At 41.2% G+C, this 20,089-nt stretch overlaps 1 protein-coding gene across 4 annotated transcripts in view; it reads right to left on the reverse strand.

The window, feature by feature from the left end:
• Positions 1 to 20,089, reverse strand: part of LOC132827623 (septin-9-like) — a 289,777-nt gene that overhangs the window by 146,796 nt on the left and 122,892 nt on the right. Inside the window, exon 1 of one of the 4 annotated variants that reach the window (XM_060844190.1) lies at positions 14,145 to 14,404. The exons of the other annotated variants lie outside the window; for them this stretch is intronic. Coding sequence (XP_060700173.1) covers positions 14,145 to 14,199 — 55 coding nt within the window. The 5' untranslated portion in view covers positions 14,200 to 14,404. Of the gene's footprint in view, positions 1 to 14,144; positions 14,405 to 20,089 lie in introns of those variants that run through there. 4 annotated transcript variants of the gene reach the window in all.

Consider the following 20,089-nt stretch of genomic DNA (forward strand, 5'->3'; position numbering starts at 1 on the left):
AAAGCGCAACAGCACAACTTATTCTGCTGTGTGGAGAGATTGTACCAAATGCAAGCAGAAATTGGACAATATTTAAGATCCCTTTTCAGCCCCTTGGCTGGGCTACAGATTACTACCACTTCCAAAGACTCGTTATGATACACAAACATATGCTTATTGTCTCATCACATTTGCAAACTTTTGAAGGTCATGATTTACTATCACTAGAGGAATTGGTGTTGATGCATCAATATTTATTCTACATTATGTTTCTACTTAAAAAGGTTAAGGCATGGGCAACTACATTTTACACAAATATATTCCCTTTATTCGACTTTCTACATGAACAATGTTTCCAATAGTGTGCTCTATACCCTCAAATAAACAGTTTGGAAAGAAAGGAAAATTACACTTACTGCACATCTTTATTTTCCATTGTTTTGTAATATAAAGTTAAGTAAAATCCCTTAATTTGTTTCATACTTTCCCCAATTATAAGCCTCAAAAATCTTAAGTTTTTCATTGTGTCCTATGACACCCAGGAACATGGCAAAGATGGAGTTTCACCAGATTCCCTTCTTGATCAAGAGTTTCCTGGTTGCTCTAGAAGGGGTAGAACCTCTGTTCACCCTTTACAGAGCTAACAGTAGCCAGAGCACGAGAACATCCTCTGCTGGGCATTCCTATACCCCTTAGTTTCAGTTCAGACTTGTTACTTCTGTAGAAACCCAGAGAGTCAAATCATAACCTCCACAAGACAGATAGGGGTCCCATGAGTACTTGCCAGTGCAACATGTGAAAATCTGAAATAAACAGCTGATTACATGGTCTCCATGAAGCCATTGTTGATTGTTGTAAAAACCTATTTGGTTCATTAATGTTATTTAGAGAAGGATAACTGGGTCTGTGAGACTCCAGACTCACAGCAATGCAGTTGACTCTTAAGTACTCTCTGAATAATAAGTGTTAGTCAATAAATGCTTTCCTAAGCAGTGACACACACAAATGATTAGATTTTCAATAAACTTCTTTAAAACAAAGACATTTTGAACAAAGCAGCCTTGGGGACAGGGGCCGTGAGACTGTAGTCAGGAGAGTTAAAATTGCGTTATCATAGAAAAGGTAAAGTCAGTCACCTTGGCCAGGTAGACCAAAAGGTGCCAAAGTGGCATTTGTCCAGCTTACCTCACTTCCCCTGTAAGCCCCAGTGCTGAAGGATCCCTTAAGATTTCAACCAAAACACTGAATAAAGTTTGAGCTACAAAAAGTATAAAAGGGGCCAAGTTTTCAAATGTCCATGTCATTGGTCTTAATCCAATGGAACTCTGATCTCAACATTATCTTTGTACTTCCAGGTGACATTATATATTGCAAGATTCCCAGGATATTACCGGCAATAGTTTCACACAAGACCACCTCTCCATTGAAAATTCATGAGCAATGAGATTACAATTCCATCAAATCACTACATTTCAAAGTTAACAATTATGTTGCTAGCACATGCACTAGAGGTAGGGACAGGCATTCCAAATTAGTAAGGGAATGCATGGTATTAAATTGCATGGTAGTCTTAAAAATATGCTGCAGATGTGCTCAATTTCTATCTGACATGATGGAATTATTGAAGAAAGAAAATCTTTAGGAAAGTTAGTCAGTAACAATAGCAAACTGCATGATCTTGATTCATTGTTCTTTATTTCCTTGCTCTGTGTAACCAAGTGAAGTAATGGCAATTCATCCAACATAGTTGGTGAAGCAACTAAACATAGCAGATTAGTTAGCCTATCAGGTAACAGAAGTGCCACAGTGGCTGTTTCGATCCCTAAATACAAATCTGTACTAGTTGTATAGAACGAGAGAGTCAAGCCTGCAAAAGTGATGCCGTCAAATAGAGATGTCCTTCACTGCAAAATGCTGGTTGAAGATAAGGAAGACTCTGCACCAAGGACATTCCCTTGAAAGGGAAAGTGGAGGTCTAGAAGATTTATTTATCAGTACATTGAGTACAGGAGTTGGGAAGTCATGATGTAACTGTAGAGGGCATTGGTTAGGTTGGTTTTGGTCTTCCTGCAATAGGAAAGATGGTGTGAAATTTAAAAGGGTTCAGAAAAGATTTTCAAAGACGTTGCAAAGATTGGAGGGTTTGAGCTATAGATAGAGGCTGAGACTATTATGGGCATGGATAGGGTGAATAACAAAACACCTTTTTCCCCAGGGTAGGGAGTCCAAAACTAGACGGCATAGGTTTAACAAAAGAGTGGAAAGATTTAAAAGGGACCTAAGGGGCAACTTTTATCATGCAGAGTGTGGTGCATGTATGGAATGAACAGCCAGAGGAAGTGGAGGCTGGTACAATTACAACATTTAAAAGCCATCTAGGTGAGTGCATGAATAGGAAGTATTTAGAGGGATATGGATCAAATGGTGGCATTACAATTCCATCAAAGGGTCTGTTTCCATGCAGTACAGCTCTATGACTATATATTTATGGGAGCCCAAGACTGGTCAGTGAATTTACAAAGAGTGAAACAATGAGGTCTGATGAGGTTGGGAAGAGAATATTCCCTCAAATAACCAAGCAACATTCATGAAAATAAAGTGGTCTGACAGTGAACATTAATATTTATACTAACAATTGAAAAGCCAATAGGATTGTGGGCTAATATACATTAACACAAGTGAGGAGGAGGATATAACATGAGGAGACAGTTCATTCACTGATGGAAGTAAGCACTTCTCCCAGATGAGATGTCAGTTGTCCATATGAACATCATAAAGATACTAACCTGAATCCAGGACAGTGCATTTAATGACTAAAAGGTGGGAGTGGAGAATGGATACGGAAATAGAGCAAGTGGATCTCCATCAGAAGCATTAACAGAAGCAATTGTATTAATCAAGATATCCCATCAGGGAAGAAAGGTCAGTGCGAGAGAGCGCAAGAGCGAACGATCATACTTCTGGCCAAATCGCATGCAGAAGGAGTAGGACCTACAGATAAGGGAAGGGAATATGCACCTACAGTCATACAAGTCCATAGGAAGGGTATAACATAAGGATTAAAATTACAATCCCAGGCTATTGTTCATACAACTAACTCAACCTAAGTGAAGGGTTGGGACAATAAAAGTTTGATTCGTTTCAAGCGGAGTTAGAGGGGTCGGTGTACCAGGTCAGACCGTGGGGTACACAATGAGAAAATTTACTAAAAAAATTGCAGCACTAAATTATCTGTTCCCATAATACTCCAAAACCCAATCAGTAATAAGTCTGCTATTAATGCTATTCGTTAGTCCAAACATCCCTTAATCAGAGTTGCTTTCAAAACAGGTAGGACAAGATTTCTCAACAGAGCATTGGCATGTGACAACAATATCTTCTACTCTCAGATCACAGATCCTATTGTTGTTGAGCACTTTGCTTATTTAAGGGGAATCCCTCCAGTATTAACACATCAGAGTGGCCCATGCTACATTGGAATAGACATAAATATCACTAACGAAGCAGACTGAACAAAACTATCAAGTAATCATGAGGGATAGGGTGTAGGTGAACTTAACCAAAGATCTGGTTAACTGGAGAACTCTGCTAATAATGGAGCTACAACAGCAAGAATGCAGTATAACTGGGAGGAAGGTAGGGAGGGTGGTAGCTGCATTGCATCCATCACAGTCCTGTTGATCAGTCTCCATATTTGCTAGCAGGGATTAATGGCATCCTAGGTAGTACAGATTGTAATTCTGGCCAATAAAGGATACATCCTGGTATCCGTTGGAATCTAAGTGCTTTTCCCAAGGCTACATCTGACCAGGGGCAGAATAGAGGTACTAAAACAAGAATGGGAGGATTAATATTAAAACTGAAGTGCATGATGGTTTTATGGTGTTGCTTTTATATTATTTGTTCAAGGTATGATGGGGCACTTGATTTCGGATGGTCAGAGTTTTGAGGACAGGAGTTGGGAGGTCATGTTGCGGCTTTACAGGACATTGGTTAGTCCACTGTTGGAATACTGCGTGCAATTCTGGTCTCCTTCCTATCGGAAAGATGTTGTGAAATTTGAAAGGATTCAGAAAAGATTTACAGGGATGTTGCCAGGGTTGGAGGATTTGAGCTATAGGGAGAGGTTGAACAGGCTCAGGGTTGTTTTCCCTGGAGGGTCAGAGGCTGAGGGGTGTCCTTCTAGAGGTTTACAAAATTATGAGGGGCATGGATAGCATAAATAGACAAAGTCTTTTCTCTGGGGTCAGTGAGTCCAGAATAGAGGGCATAGGTTTAGGGTGAGAGGGGAAAGATATAAAAGAGATCTGAGGGGCAACTTTTTCATGCAGAGGGTAGTACATGTATGGAATGAGCTGCCAGAGGATGTGGTGGAGACTGGTACAATTGTAACATTTAAAAGGCATCTGGATGGATATATGAATATGAAGGGTTTGGAGGGGTATGGGCCAGGTGCTGGCAAGTGGGACAAGATTGAGCTGGGATATCTGGTCAGCATGGTCGAGTTGGACCAAAGGGTCTGTTTCTGTGCTGTACATCGCCATGACTCTATAACAGTAATGGCCTAACCGTATTATTCATTCTACCAGAGCACAGCAAATAAGACAAAAGGGGAAATGAAGGCCAGACAAGTGGGTTGAGTCACCATGGAAACTAGTAGATGCAAGGCTGAAGATAACAGGAGGCTTGAAGGAAGTTCAGGCTAATAAATATGCACTACAAAGTTCATTATTGAGAAATTCTTCAGGTATTAGAAATCTTCTCCCTTGCTTAAGCTTGAAGAAAAGCTTTGTTTCCCTGAATCAGCCAGACTTGACTAGCCATTTTTCACCAGGACAGTGGCATCCCAAGAAGAAGGATTCAAATAAAACCAATCATGAAACTCTGCATTTGTGGCTCTTATACCTTTCCAAATGTATTCCAAAAATAACTTGCTGCAGTTTTAGCTTAACTCACAAATATTTCATCTGTGTCAACCTAAGCATTTGATTTAATCCATGCTACCCACACACTTTATCACTCACTTTTTATTTGCATTTTTAATGACATTGAAAACTCAGCCTGCTTTCAGTCCTACCAATGGGATGGAAGGATTACCCTGGATGCTACATGTAAATAAGCTCCAAATGTCTTTTCTGTTTCTCATGAATTTTTAAACACATTCCTTTGGTAATTGTCATCATTTCACTTGTACTGACCAGTAGAATTCTGAAGGAATTAGTTCACAATGCTGCTATTAAATAATATTTACAGCTAGTAAATACATTCTCTAATGAATTGATATCATTGTACATACTTTTATTTCACTGGAAAATTTACTAACACCACAGGAGGTCAATAAAATGCATTTTGAATAATGGCAAATGGAGCAGCAGATTTCTCTCTCATATCCTCCAAAGGGATGTGGATGACTATAAAACCATTCCACAAATGCCACCAATTTTGCACGGATAGTTGCAGCAGTGACGTAATGAGGGGAATAAAATTATAGAATCTTACACACAAATTAAGTCTATTCAATCCATTCTGTCTGTTCCAGTCCCCTTGGCAGAGAGTTTTGTTGAGGTGGGTAAACTAAGGAGAAATAAGTCAAAGTAATCAATTCCTTAGGAGTCTGAGGGTCATTGCAATAGTCATAGAGTCAGAGAAGAACAGCACAGAAGTAGACCCTTTGGTCCAACCTGTCCATGCAGACCAGATATCCCAACCCAATCTAGCCCTACCTGCCAGCACCTGGCCCATATCCCTCCAAACTCTTCCCATTCATATACCCATCCAGATGCCTCTTAAATGTTGCAATTGTACAAGTCTCCACCACTTCCTCTGGCACCTCATTCCATACACGTACCACCCTCTGCATGAAAAAGTTGCCCCTTAGATCTCTTTTATATCTTTCCCTTCTCACCCTAAACCTATGCCCTCTCGTTCTGGACTCCCCACCCAGGGAAAAGACTTGGTCTATTTACCCTATCCATGCCCCTCATGATTTTATAAATCTCTATAAGGTCACCCCTCAACCTCTGACGCTCCAGAGAAAACAGCCCCAGTCTGTTTAGCCTCTCCCTATAGCTCAAATCTTCCAACCCTGGCAACATCCTTGAAAGTCTTTTCTGAACCCTTTCAAGTTTCACAACATCTTTCCGATAGGAAGGAGACTAGGAATGCACGCAATATTCCAACAGTGGTCTAACCAATATCCTGTACAGCCGCAACATGGCCTCCCAACTCTTGCACTCAATGCTCTGACCACTATGCCAGACTTCTGAATCAGAGCCTGTAGTATAAACTGCGTGGTAAATTTAAGCAAGAACCTGCTCACATCAAAAACAACAGATCTGGAACAGTAGCAAGTGTCCTTCTCTTCTTTTACTCAGCTTATATCAAGTTGTTAGATGTCTTTAAGGATACACAGATTTTAAAGTGTCAGGTGGTTAGCAATAAAACAGCAATATTAGCTATTCTGTTGCCAAAACCATATTAAGACATATTTTGTTTAAGCAACATTCATAGTAGTATCTGGCAGAACAGGAAAGTTCATTCTACATGCCTTCAGTGTAACCTACAAACCTGATCTCATTTTGATTGACAAGTACTGGTGGTGATATTGGTAAAAGATTAGTCTCAAGAGAACAGGAAGCATAATGATTAGTAGCTACCAAAAGGATATAATTTATTTCCTTCTCAAAGTAATACAATGATATCATTCCCATTTCCTTAAGGAAAGCACCTTTAAAGCAAGCATTTCATTTTGCAAGAGCAAAATACTGCAGAGGTTGGAAATGTGAAATAAAAAGAGAAAGTGCAGAGGTATGTGCTAAATCTTCCCCTCTCCCAACCCCTAAACCGAAGAAGCACCCAGTTTTATTTTAATCGTATAATGAAGCACAGAAAACATCTATTTTGTTTTCCACTGACCACATTAGACCCATCCACAGCGGATGAGGAATGATACTTCAAGCAATAGTTTTCTTTAAATCATTTTGCTTGATTAGTTTGAGTTTCCAAAAGATTCAAACATTTATTCACTCAACACTTTGAACTTCGATGTCTGACTGCCTTTCCCATAAACAAAAATCCCTCTCCCTATGCACAGACCAGTGTGTCCTCTGGAGTATTTAATTACAGTCTCTCTCTCTCTCTCTCTATACAACTTTGGTTTCTGAAATGATACTTGCCTATTTTCAGGAAACTAAAATAAATGAAAAATTAGTAATCCAGTTTAATGCAATGCATGTCATTGTGTGACGTATCTGTAAAATGAATAAAGAGGAATGTCAAACTTTTTGTTTACATAAAAGTCCATATTTCATTGCAATGGCTTGTTTTTAAGAGATTTATCCATGTAGACAGCAGAGCCTAGGAAGAACTCTAGAAGTCTCAAATATTTGGCAGAAAAGAATTTGAAAACTTAATCCTTAAATCAGAACTAGCAGAAAAAGTGAAGGTTGCATTTAAAAGAATGTAAACATCTAGGGTCTCTTTTTTTTCTCTTCTGCCTAAGATAAAGGAAATGGGTTTACCAACAACCCAGGAGATCAACTTCATATTCTATAACATCTGCGTTAGAAATTTTATTTTTCATCAGGTTTATCTGCATGTTACTATCAGACCACCCGACAAGGGTTTCCACTTTGTCTGGTCTCTCTTCTTCCTTTATTTTCCCTCATTGTTGCTGAAAACTTGACCAGAGATTTGAAGGGCAGATAATGGAATTAGAAGAAAAAAAATCAATGCAGACTAAGCGAATGGGAATGCAAGATAGCTGACAGATGGTACATAACAACAGCACACAGATATGGGTTGTAAAGCTGATTTACTTCTGCTCACTCCAAGTATCCTCTGAATAACCTGAAATGAATAGAAAGTAACGCATGCTTTGTTTGTGCAGTATGTCACATTCTGGCCGTGCTTAGTTCTACGTTAATTGAGTAGTTTTACAGATTAACAAAAGGAACAGATTAAAATCACATTCTTCAGTCCCTGGCTCCTTTATTCAAAATGGTTTAATTTTACCCCAGATTTGAGATTTTCTACTCCTGTTCCTCTCTAAGTATTACCAACTCTCCTACGTCCCCTAGACCACAAGGGACAGCTAACTCAATCTCAGATCCTTCCTGGTGTTAATCAATAGGAGATGAGCAAAATTTCTAACTGTTCTTCTCGAGGTATGTTTCTTGCTCACTTTGTATGTGTATCAATACCCAAGCCAAGATCAAAACCTCAGCAAGGTGTCATGGACCACAAGTTTGGTCCTTGGAAGGTAAATTTAGAAACAGGGCAAGATAACCTGGGACTGCAATAAGCCACAAATAGAAACAACAAATATTATCAAATGAGAATACTGCAATAGACAAATCAAACAAGTGAGCAGACAGGTGGAATGCACAATACTTATGTGGAAAAAAGACTGAGGCAAGAAAGACTACACAGTAAAACGTATGTTTATGTCTTCAAATCTCCAAGAGACATCAAATAACAAAATAAGTTAATTACAAAGAAGGCCACCATTTCTTTTTGAGGTAAATGCTATAGAGAGCTGCCATTTTAAACACTTCTGCATTCAATTTAGAAACAGGTTATGAAAAGAAATTTCAAGTGTTGAAGGCAAATTAAGATTAGATGAGTATTATGAATCTTTTATCCAAGCTAAAATGACTGACTAATCACACACAAAACGCTGCCACCCACATACTCTTTCCATGTTGTTATGCAAATGCAACATGTCTGCTCTGTAATAACTTTATAATAGCTCTTCAGGGCAAACCCAGGCTTACTTCTGGCTATGCTAAACCATAAATATCTGTGTCCTGCCCATTTGTAATAATTTGGATGAGATGTGGTAAGTAAAAGAAATGCAAGAAAGGTACGTTGAGGTAACCGATGTTGACAAATGTAACTGCTTTTATTAATCTTGAGTTCCTGTTTGAGATAACTAGCATGCATGATATTGCTAGTTTCATACCAATATGTAACATGATGGTAATATGTAGAATAACTACTCACTAACAACTGAAATCGACTGAATGAATTCTTGTACATTTCATCCACATTGCTATGTATAAAAGTAGACCAAATGACAAACTGGATTCGACTACATTAAAAAAAACTAAGTTACAAAAGAGTTGCAGTTGAATTTAATCTTAATTTGTACATTTTTTATACAAAACTTGAGCACTGATTAGAGGAATTCTTAGCTAGATACTTTGAAGGATAGATACATTTCATCCTCCCATGCAATCCTCCATGAGAACCAAGCCAAACACAGCATTATGACAGTATAGACAACTTTTCTTAAAGATTCATATTCCTATGTACTGAAGAGACAATATCATCTAAAACGAGGACCAGGAAATAACTTGTGATACACTGGTTATTCATCCTGCAAGGTTACAACCAGAAATGAGAGGCCAAAGAGCATCATGGTCCATTAAATGTTAATTCAGCAAGGGTGCATTAAAGTCTTAGGACTAACAAAAAAGGTTGTGCTTAGGCATTCATTTTCAAAAAATTAATCAATCTTCCCATTTCCTTTAGCAAAGCTTCTGTCTCAGTTTATACTTTCAAATAAGATTTGATTTTAAAAATTGCTTCATTCTTTTCTACATCTTGTTGCAGGACCACTAGCTTTCTTGAGGGCCTTTTCGTAGCTAAGATTAGAGCAGAAATTTAGTCACAAATAGATGGAGTGAGTTTAGCAGGTCTACATATCACAACAAACAACATGGTTTGGTTTGTCAACTACAAATTATCCTGCAAATTATTATTACATCTGTCAGGTAGCATACATTGCTCTGATATCTCTGATTTCTATTCTTTTTGAAAGCTGCTTCAAAACTTGGCACAGCTTTCTTACTTTAGAAGTTAACTTTGCTGTCACAGACTGGTACATTCCAATAAATATCTAAGACACATCTTAAAAACAAAGTAATAATAGATGCAATTAGCTTGAAATGTTCTGATGTTGAAGATGAAGCATTTTACAGAACTAGTTTTACTTCAGGATCAAATAAGAAAATGCTGGAAACACTTAACATGTCTGGCAACACATCTGTGTGCATGTATAAAGGTGGTGGGGGTGGGAGGTTAGGAAGAGAAACAGATAAACAGAACCTGTAACCTCTCATCAGAAATTTACACACCCAAAACATTAACTTGCTTCTCTCTTCACCAACACCACCAGGTCTGCTGAGTATCTTGACCGTTGTGTCTTTATTTCAGATTTCACATTTAGTCAGTTACGTTAGATGGCTTCATGAAGTAGGGAAACAATGCTATCAATGGAATCTTTAAAAGGAAGGTGACCAGATGAGCATATTGACACTTTTTGCTGCCAGAAAGGGTCTCAGTTTACATTTCTGTTCAATTTGACACAAAATGAAAATATAGTGGTTGATCTTATTTATAAGATTTAACTTTAACATCACCTTTATAAATTTAGCCAACAAACTAACAGTCAGGTGTAAAATATTTGCAGGGATTAAGCATCAAAATTGCTAGCAGGCCAACTCCAAGAATATCTCTTTTGACATTTGCAACTCCCAGCATCCAAAACATGTGCCCAAATGGTCAATGAAGCATGGACAGCTGTGCTCTATTCAAATGCCATTGGAATAATCTAAATAGAATTTGAAACCATGTCATGAATTAAACTATGCAGTGTTACATCAAGACGTGTAGATGGCTCATTGCATTCATGTAGGAGAAAGCCCCCCCAGCCCACAAGCCTCGTTCCTGATGAAGGGCTTATGCCTGAAACATAGATTCTCCTGCTCCACAGATGCTGCTTGACCTGCTGTGCTTTTCCAGCATCACACTCTCAACTCATTGCATTCATGGCTTTTAATGAAAAGGTTTTGAATTTGACATTTGCACCTATTGTGTTCTATATCTGGAAACTCTCTTCAAAATTACCCAACAGTTTCAAATTTAAAAAAAATCTTCAGTTTTCCTTCTGATCATTGTCCATATGCTTTTGCGCTATGGCATAATCTTCCCTACAAAGCCCTTGGTGGTTACTTCCATCTTTGTTCAGTGACTTTAAATTAAAATTAAACTCAGTTTCAACATGTGAAATTAGCCTGCATGGTGCTTTTTGAATTAGCAGAATCAGCTTTCTGCAATTCCACACGGTGGCACATTTGAAGAGCTTCAAAAGGAAATAAAGGATAGGAGGAAGGAGTTGAATATTTGTATGAATGGATAGCCTGTAATTATTACAGATTTGAGAAGGTGCCTTTATTTATTGTGTAGGGGGTGGGCTGACAGTATAATTACTTATGGCTAAAGTTCAAATTGACTGTGAGAAGCTTGGACTATGTCTGGCGCAATTACATTTAGCCTTCATGATAATAGAAGCTGCATCTATAGCTCCATATTGGGAGGTCATGAGAGCATCTCAGATGCGTTGGCAGGGCTTTCAATGTTTTGGTAATTAGTTCTTGATGTACAGGGGTGGAGCACATTTTGTTTTTACAGGGGAGGAGACAGAAAGGGAGGCGGCAGAAATAAACCAATTTACCTTTCATTTGACTCTTCAACTGAATTCAACAACCTGAGATTGAGAAACCGACATGGAAGTAGTAGGCAAAAGTCTAGACTGTTTCCATAGTGTATTCAGCAGCTAGTTAGAATCTCACTAGCTTTTTAGGTTGCAAAGTTAATGCCTTGTTAATGAAATTTTAATTCTGATGACTAACAAGAGCATGAAACCACAATCTAGAAGGAGAGAAACAGGGTCTCCTGCCTCATTGGAATGACATGTGCATTTGTGGGCATTTAAATACTTTTACCAGCTTTAGTGAGATGACATGATTCTGACCACCACCATATCAAAAAAAAGTCAATAAAATCCATCTCTGATAGTATTAACAAACTGGCTTTATTAATTTTAGGGGAAGCGACTGCCTAGTGGTAGGCTGGACTGTTAAGCCAGGGACCCAGGTGATGTTCGAGGAACCTAGGTTCAAATCCCATCCATGGTAAATGGTGGAATTTAAATTCAATAAAAAATTGGAATCAAGAGTCTAATGATGATCATGAAACACCCCATTGCAGATTGTTGGAAAAACCCATCTAGTTCACTAATAAGCTAGGGAAGGAACCACCTATCACTCCCTGGTTTGGTCTGCATGTGATTCCACACCCACAGCAACATGGTTAATTCTCAACTGCCCTCTGGGCAATTAGCGATGAGCAATAAATGCTGGCCTAGCAAGCGATGCCTTCAAAATTTACAAAAAAGATTGAGTATGGACAAGGTTTGAATTTTGGGTGTTACTAACATGGCAGGCATTTATTTTCATTTCCAGTTGCTCTGTGAATGTGATGTCCTCATGAACTAAGTAGTTTCTTGATAAATGGAATGGCTCAATATTGTTGAGCCATGTGCAACAAGAGTCATATATAACCTCAACAGGTAAAGGCAACAACTATCCCTAACATGCAGTACACCAGTTTTGATGGAACACTGGATGATCTATATCAAAATTCTGACCTACAACCCTGATGTTATACTCCAGTGATTGAGTAAGTTTTTAACTACGTCTCCATAAAATTTCAGCTCACTTCCAATTCTTCAATGGTAGGCCAATCAAGTTGCCTGTTCTCCGAATTAGTTGATCTCACCAAATATTCTGCTCACAAATGAGCTCAGACCCACTCAGCTCTGTCCTTTAGAACGGCCCAGATCACCCAAACATTAAAATAGATAGATTGGAGAGCCAGGTAACTAATGGCGTGCCTACGTAGCATGGAAGAACAAACTAAGTCAAGTACAACATTTGGGGACTCTGTATAGATTTGGAAGCTGCTCAGCTCAGTCAGTGACACAGTTAGATTCAGTCACACACCATGACTTGACAGTGGAATCAAGATCAACATGTTATTAAGAAGACAATGCAAAATGCTGCCCAAATATTAAACCAGGAGTGTGCCAGCCTGATGCCATACATAGCAATTTAAAAGTTAATTATATTGTTACAATTAACAATGAAGAACATACAATTGTATACATATACGCACATAGACTTAGTTTTGAGACAATATTATCTAATCACAAGTTGCTAAGTGGCAATTGACAAGTTTCATTTTGAAGGCATACAGCCAGCAAACACGTTGCCTTCGATCATGTCAAGGCCATCAACAGTGAAAATACAGTAACGTATTAAATATTTCAATTGTTTCTTTTGTTCAAGTATAAAGTACAGATTCAGCCTCTGTATCCCTGGCTTTGTAATTTCCTGCTGTTTTACTGTATCAGTGCTTCGCCAGTGTATACTCAAAAGGTCAATGATGACGTATGATCGTTTAAAGTATCTTAGAAGTCTAGTTTGTATGTCTCCTGCAACGGAATTAATATGCTAACGGAGCACAATCCATTAACAACGCAGATTTAGTTCACCCATCTCTACTTAGTAGAATGTTTTATCATGTTCCCAGCCAGTGTGGATCCCTGAAGCATTTACTCTGGATTACACGATCACAAAGACTTGTAAAATAGTAATATCACTTAACAAAGTTCGGTTGCTTTCAAGTTTAGTTAAATAACCCAGCTTTGAAACGTATTGGGCGGGAGGATTCCCTACTCTTATTTGCCGAGGAAAATGCAGCCCTTTCAGAATCGGATAACCTCCCTCAAATCTTGCGCTTTCAACTAGTTTTGCTGTGTGTATTGTAAAAGGAAAAGAGCTAAAGGGCCACATACAACAATGATGTGTTAACTTAGTATCCTGCGGGAAAGTTGGTGTTTGGACGAAAAACGTCAGAGCAAGAACAGAATACTAAGGAATGACAGGCAAGAATGCTCTGCAGAGGATTAAATAGCATTCGCCTCCCCATTTAATGCATTTCGCAGAGACCTCAAACTGAGCCTCCAGTTCGAAACAGACTTTGCGTTCTTAGTTTAAATAAGAGATCGACACTTAACAATCGTATTTAACATTGCAAACAAAAAGAAATTTCATTTTCTGTTTAAATTCCGATCGTTATTCTACTTAGAAGTAAACAAACCACAAATTGTCACTGTCAACAATTATATTTACATGAGTTAAACAAAGCACAAAGACATTACATGTCTTTTACTGCCTTGCAAATCACGTCTGCTTTCCGTATGCCCAACGTATAAAGCACAAGGTAACACAGGTATCAATTAGAATAGAGTCACAAACCTTCAAAATCTGATATAATTCCCTCCAATTGGTCATTAACTGATATGTCAGACATCTTCCCAAAATACTTTCCGACCCTGATTCAGTCTCACTCCAGATACAGATCCCAAAAACAAATTGCAATACAATCCCAGCAGCCTTTTTCTTTTGAGCTGAGATAATGTTTTGTCTTCAGTACTTACTAAAATAACTTTTTTGACTTTAGTGGGGGTTGACTGCACTGAACTACGCAAAAGCATGCAGGATGAATGGATGGGACCCACCCTTCTCGCAGATGCAAGCAGAAAGCTGGTCAGGAATTTAACTGGCTAACGGAGACGCCTATCAAAAGGCTGTGAATTGTGGTACATTAACTGAAGCGGAAAGCATCAATAGCAGCTTGGGGGCAGCACTGTTTAGCGGCAGCGGAACAAAATGATTCTTGTATGCTACAAATGTTTTAAATGAGTTTCTCATTTAAAACTGTCGAGCAGAAGTTAGACCTTTAAAATGTTTCCCTCGTAGCGAAGTTGTATAGTTCTACAATTTCGAATTGTTGAACATTTTTCTTACTATTTAAATTATCCTGAACTATACCTGAACATTATTACAGCCATCACCAGGCTGCAAAACATTCTGACCTCGTAGTTAAAGCTGCAATTTATATTTATTCTAATTAGTCATATCCTATTGGCCTCAAATCATTACCATCAAAGACAAACAAGACCGCATCTGTCCCTTCAGATGTTTAACCATCAGTTAAAAGATAGATTTTGTTCCCGTCTGCTTTATAAAATTGCATTGCTAGAATGAAGTTTGAATTGAACCAAATTTATAAACTTATGGAGCAGCCTTCCCCACAAATTGAACACATGCCACAAACAATTATGCAAATTTGCATAAAATACAATAGGCTGATTATAGTGCATGCTACAGTTTAATCGTATTAATTTAATAATAGCTTGCTCGTATCTGAAATGTTAATGTTGTTGCCAATCCTATTAATTCACATAATTCAACTAGGAATCACAAGTTAATTCAGAAACTACCTTTATAAATATAAATCAGCTTATTTTTCAGCTTTTAATGTTATTTAAGAATCAGTTTCAACAGAAATATAGCATAATGATTTGTGGATATGGTCTTCTTGAGAAATAATTCCTATTGTTCTGGTCTGCTGTACAACTAGTCATAATGTCGAAACCAATAACATCTTGCCTTTTGGACTGATAAGAGCTCGTTTTGATGATCAAAACAAAAAAGCAAAAGACATCTGGCAAGAGGCATGGAAAACATAGCAAGCCATGCCAAGCACCTCTTTCCTGAGGATTCCTACTTAATTTTGTGTAAATATTATGCAGCTGTTAAGGTATATCCAAAGTTGGATATGTGTCTTTCAGCCAAAGTACCTTTTGAGAAGGTTGTACTTGTTGAAATTGGCACTGAAGTTTTCATATTTATTTATTTTTGTTGTGCATTCTTTTCATTTTGTACCTTTATCTTTAAAGTTGGTTATCTTTTACTGTTAGGAAAAACTTGGTTTCTAGGTTGTTAAAGGGCAATTTCAGAGTGTGGAATATGGTGGTACTAATTGGATCCATTAAAGGTTATATTTTAGGAAAGAGTGAAAAAAAAACAAAAGAACATGAAGCTTTTCACAACCTCAGGACATTTCAAAAAGATGCTTCACATTTACTAATACTTTTGGAGTGTTGGGAAAAACAGCAGCCAATTTGCAGACTCTCATTGTTCCCCCAAAATATCAGTGTTGGTTCAGATTCGGGTATCTCGACTGAGGCGAGAGTGTGTTTCCCGAGAAGGTGAGATCACAGGGGTAAAGCAAGCATAAAATAATTTGATGGGAACAAACAAGCAACGTGTTCTACTCAATGGGCCAAAATTTCCCTTTTATCGAGTGAGACTCCAGTTCCACTGGAGCAACTCTTCATGATTGATGCAACTGAGCTCTTGCATGCCTTCTGAGGGAGTTATGTAGCCAGAGTGGCAGAGATGTTGCCACTGTAGGGGTTTTTCTGCACTCTCACTACTGGCATAATGTTTACAGCCCAGCTGTATAACTTCAGATGCTACAAGCCCAGAGCTGGCCTGCACATTACTGCATGAGCCTCTACATTTAGCCCAGAGGAAAGGAAGACCCTCTCTCCATTTTGCTGACAGGGACATGGAAGCTGGTGGGCTGTGTAGAGAGAAAAGTGCTCCTTTATCCAACTGACTGCCACAGAAGGCCAATCGAGCAGTCCAAACCAGCCCGGACCCAAACTACAATCTTGGTCAGTGCAGTATCCCATGTGAAGCAGGACTTCTGGCATTGAAGAAAGGAAGTAAGTTACCTTTAGCACTCTGCAAGGATAAGTGCCACCATCTTCTCTCTGTGATCTCACCCTTACAGGGGCACCATTACTCTAACTCTACTATTTCATACACAATTCAGCAAGACTCGTGGACTACAACTCTCAGTATTATATGCATCATGGCTACTTAACAGCTCGCGGACGCCTCCTCTTATCGCCCCCTTGACCACGACCCCACCTCCCACCACCAAACCATCATCTCCCAGACCATCCATCCATCAATCTCAACCTCCAAAACTATGAACACTACCTCCACTCTGCATTTTCTACTCAGTCATTAGAGATACCTGCTGAAAATGTGTACGCGCCGAGATATTGAACAATTCTTCCGCCGCTTTCGCCTCCGTGCCTACTTTCACAACCAAGACTCCCGCCCACCCTCCGACGACCCCTTCTCCCGCCTCCAACACACCCCATCCACCTGGACACCCCGTGCTGGCCTCCTACCTGCCCTCGACTTCTTTATAGCCAACTGCCGCCGTGACATTAACCGACTCAACCTGTCCACCCCTCTCACCCACTCCAACCTCTCACCCTCAGAACGTGCAGCCCTCCACTCCCTCCGCTCCAATCCCAACCTCACCATCAAACCCACAGACAAGGGAGGCGCGGTGGTAGTTTGGCGCACTGACCTTTATACGGCTGAAGCCAAACGCCAGCTCGCGGACGCCTCCTCTTATCGCCCCCTTGACCACGACCCCACCTCCCACCACCAAACCATCATCTCCCAGACCATGCATGACCTCATCACCTCAGGGGATCTCCCATCCACCGCCTCCAACCTCATAGTCCCACAACCCCGCACCGCCCGTTTCTACCTCCTGCCCAAAATCCACAAACCTGCCTGCCCCGGCCGACCCATTGTCTCAGCCTGCTCCTGCCCCACCGAACTCATCTCCCAATACCTCGTCACGGTCCTGTCCCCTTTAGTCCAACAACTCCCCACCTACGTTCGGGACACCACCCACGCCCTCCACCTCCTCCAGGATGTTCGCTTCCCCGGTCCCCAACGCCTTATTTTCACTATGGACATCCAGTCCCTGTACACCTCCATCCCCCATCACGAAGGACTCAAAGCCCTCTGCTTCTTCCTTTCCCGCCGCACCAACCAGTACCCTTCCACTGACACCCTCCTTCGACTGACTGAACTGGTCCTCACCCTGAATAACTTCTCTTTTCAATCCTCCCACTTCCTCCAAACTAAAGGAGTTGCCATGGGCACCCGCATGGGCCCCAGCTATGCCTGCCTCTTCGTAGGATATGTGGAACAGTCCATCTTCCGCAACTACACTGGCACCACCCCCCACCTTTTCCTCCGCTACATCGATGACTGTATCGGCGCTGCCTCGTGCTCCCACGAGGAGGTTGAACAGTTCATCAACTTTACTAACACCTTCCATCCCGACCTGAAATTCACCTGGACTGTCTCAGACTCCTCCCTCCCCTTCCTAGACCTTTCCATCTCTATCTCGGGCGACCGACTCAACACAGACATCTATTATAAACCGACTGACTCCCACAGCTACCTGGACTACACCTCCTCCCACCCTGCCCCTGCAAAAACGCCATCCCATATTCCCAATTCCTTCGTCTCCGCCGCATCGGCTCCCAGGAGGACCAGTTCCAACACCGCACAGCCCAGATGGCCTCCTTCTTCAAGGACCGCAGATTCCCCCCAGACGTGATCGACGATGCCCTCCACCGCATCTCCTCCACTTCCCGCTCCTCCGCCCTTGAGCCCCGCTCCTCCAACCGCCACCAAGACAGAACCCCACTGGTTCTCACCTACCACCCCACCAACCTCCGCATACAACGTATCATCCGCCGTCATTTCCGCCACCTCCAAACGGACCCCACCACCAAGGATATATTTCCCTCCCCTCCCCTATCAGCGTTCCGCAAGGACCACTCCCTTCGTGACTCCCTCGTCAGATCCACACCCCCCACCAACCCAACCTCCATCCCCGGCACCTTCCCCTGCAACCGCAGGAAATGTAAAACTTGCGCCCACACCTCCACACTCACTTCCCTCCAAGGCCCCAAGGGATCCTTCCATATCCGCCACAAGTTCACCTGTACCTCCACACACATCATCTATTGCATCCGCTGCACCCGATGTGGCCTCCTCTATATTGGTGAGACAGGCCGCTTACTTGCGGAACGCTTCAGAGAACACCTCAGGGACGCCCGGACCAACCAACCCAACCACCCCGTGGCTCAACACTTTAACTCTCCCTCCCACTCCACCGAGGACATGCAGGTCCTTGGACTCCTCCACCGGCAGAACGTAACAACACGACGGCTGGAGGAGGAGCGCCTCATCTTCCACCTGGCAACCCTCCAACCACAAGGTATGAATTCAGATTTCTCCAGTTTCCTCATTTCCCCTCCCCCCACCTTGTCTCAGTCGGTTCCCTCAGCTCAGCACCGCCCTCCTAACCTGCAATCTTCTTCCTGACCTCTCCGCCCCCACCCCACTCCGGCCTATCACCCTCACCTTGACCTCCTTCCACCTATCCCACCTCCATCGCCCCTCCCCCAAGTCCCTCCTCCCTACCTTTTATCTTAGCCTGCTTGGCTACTCTCTCTCATTCCTGATGAAGGGCTTATGGTCGAAATATCGAATTCTCTATTCCTGAGATGCTGCCTGGCCTGCTGTGCTTTGATCAGCAACACATTTTCAGCTGTGATCTCCAGCATCTGCAGACCTCATTTTTTACTCATTAGAGATACCTCACCACCACCACCTCCTACTTGTGCATGTCCAGTATTAGCTCTTCTATCCACTTCCATCTTACTCCTATCACAGCTCAAACCAGCCCAAACCCTGGACTGATATCTTCTCAGCCCCCTGCCAGACCTGTCTGTAATCCTGGATTTCTTCCCCGTGACATACATGTCTGACCATGATACAAACTGCAAGGATATGGATTCCAGGCTCTGATAGGACCAAAGTTCTGATTGACCACGGACAAGCCCCTTGACTGAGGTCATTGTCCACATTGGAACCAACAACATAGGAAGGGAAAAGGTTGAGATTCTGAAAGGAGATTACAGAGTTAGGCAGAAATTTATAAAGGAGATCCTCGAGAGTAGTAATATCTGGATTACTCCTTATGCTACGAGCTAGTGAGGGCAGGAATTGGAGGATAGAGCAGATGAATGCATGGCTGAGGAGCTAGTGTATGGGAGAAGGATTCACATTTTTGGATCATTGGAATTTATTTTGGGGTAGAAGTGACCTGTACAAGAAGGATGGATTGCACCTAAATTGGAAGGGGACTAATATACTGACGGGGAGATTTGCTCGAGCTGCTCGGGAGGATTTAAACTAGTAAGATGGGTTTGGGGTTGGGGGTGGGGGTGTGGGGTGGGACCCAGGGAGACAGTCAGGAAAGAGATCAATCTGAGACTGTTACAGTTGAGAACAGAATTGAGTCAAACAGTCAGGGCAGGCAGGGACAAGGTAGGACTAATAAATTAAACTGCATTTATTTCAATGCAAGGGGCCTAACAGGGAAGGCATGATTAGGAACACGGGACTGGGATATCATAGCAATTACAGAAACATGGCTCAGGGATGGGCAGGACTGT

The sequence above is a fragment of the Hemiscyllium ocellatum genome, chromosome 25 (assembly GCF_020745735.1).
Source record: "Hemiscyllium ocellatum isolate sHemOce1 chromosome 25, sHemOce1.pat.X.cur, whole genome shotgun sequence".
Classification (NCBI taxonomy): Eukaryota; Metazoa; Chordata; class Chondrichthyes; order Orectolobiformes; family Hemiscylliidae; genus Hemiscyllium; species Hemiscyllium ocellatum.